Source organism: Limulus polyphemus, unplaced genomic scaffold (assembly GCF_000517525.1).
Source record: "Limulus polyphemus unplaced genomic scaffold, Limulus_polyphemus-2.1.2 Scaffold1112, whole genome shotgun sequence".
Classification (NCBI taxonomy): Eukaryota; Metazoa; Arthropoda; class Merostomata; order Xiphosura; family Limulidae; genus Limulus; species Limulus polyphemus.
Window position 1 is genome coordinate 335,100 of NW_013666722.1, and position 1,638 is coordinate 336,737.

Consider the following 1,638-nt stretch of genomic DNA (forward strand, 5'->3'; position numbering starts at 1 on the left):
GATAGAATTGCAGACAGACAGAGATGGACAATTGAGTCAAGCGTGGTAGTAAGTAAGTGCATGAATCGTTCCTGTGAATTATAACATGTTTTTATAAAATTAGTTAAGTTAAATTGGCTGTGTAAATTAAGTGTATTACAAAGTTGAATTGAGAAAGAATAAACTAGTTTATTTAAGAAAGAACTTGTGTCGCTAAAGTTTCATCGGAAAGAAATTATACGGGAAATTAACTAACGACCAGAGACGTAACAATAGCATCAAAAATCACTTCAAATTCTTTCTTATTTGCCTTCTGTCTTTCAGCTTCTTTGCTGATAACATTCTTTGCCATTGTGTCCTGTGTTTCAATATTGGTTTTTCGTAGTTGTGCATTCTCTATGACTCTGACTTCTGTCATGCTTTTGTAGACCATCCTTGCCCCTTTCTAAAATCATTCCATCCTATTACCCATGGAGATATGAAAACTTAGGAATGCTGTTATGGAACTAAGCAATTACTTTGCACAGCCCACGTACATACATAGCAAATTATATCATTCATATCACACCTGTATTCAACCGATGGGAAGTGGTTTTCCAACCTTCTTGGAAAGTTTGGCATTTTGCTTTTTTTTGCTGCTAATATTTTTGTTACTACTGTGGATGTTAATTCTGCACATTGTGATGTAGACACTGACAGGTTTGATGTTACTGAAGTGGATGTTGATTCTGCACATTGTGATGTTGACACTGACAGGTTCATTGTTACTGAAGTGGATGTTGATTCTGCACATTGTGATGTTGACACTGACAGGTTTGCTGTTACTGAAGTGGATGTTGATTCTATACATTATGATGTTGACACTGACAGGTTTGCTGTTACTGAAGTGGATGTTGATTCTGGACAATGTGATGTTAATACTGACAGGTTCATTGTTACTGAGGTGGATGTTGGTTCTGCAAATTGTGATGTTGATACTGATAGGTTTGTTATTACTGAAGTCGATGTTGGTTCTGCACGTGGCACCGATCTTGATGGGCTCATCATTACTGAAATGGATGTTGATTCTGCAAGTGATACCAATTTTACTAATGTTACCAGTTTTAGAAATGCTATTAAAACTGCCTGTGAAGTTTATGCATCTTTGGAGGATACATTTATCTAGAAAATTAGACTAAAATATTGGCAACATTGTTATGGATAATTTAAGAAATGGTATGTGCATAAAACTATGAAAATAATTATTAGGTTCAACACATATCTCGGTTGGACTAAGCCTTATAGTAGGTATATATTTGAATTCTAGGTCTTTAGTACAGTTGGTAAATTGCTAAAAAATTCTATAATATTTATAGTGGTAATTATTTGTTGTGATTTAATATCCTACATGGTACCTATAAGTCATAGCACTTTTCCTTAATGTCGTCTAGCCAATAATGTTTTCTGGTGTGGTCTTGGAGTGTTTTTGATGGCTATTGCAATAATGTTAAAAACATACAGACAGAGTGTGGGCAAATTTAGGAGTATAAAAACAAAAAAAATCATTGTTTACATTTTTCCAAAATAGCTGACTTACATAAAATATAAAGAGAATCATATAACAGTTTAAAAATTGATCTAAAGAAGGAAAAAACTCACCTTATCATGAACAGATAGTGA

At 33.8% G+C, this 1,638-nt stretch overlaps 1 protein-coding gene across 1 annotated transcript in view; it reads left to right on the plus strand.

Annotated features, from left to right (window-relative positions):
• The window catches only part of LOC111086450 (DNA helicase MCM9-like), a 48,058-nt gene extending 46,914 nt beyond the window's left edge, over nt 1-1,144 (plus strand). Inside the window, exon 6 of the mRNA XM_022389371.1 lies at nt 669-1,144. Within this exon, the coding sequence (XP_022245079.1) occupies nt 669-1,144 (476 nt within the window). The remainder of the gene's footprint in view (nt 1-668) is intronic.
• The last annotated feature ends 494 nt before the right edge of the window (nt 1,145-1,638 follow it).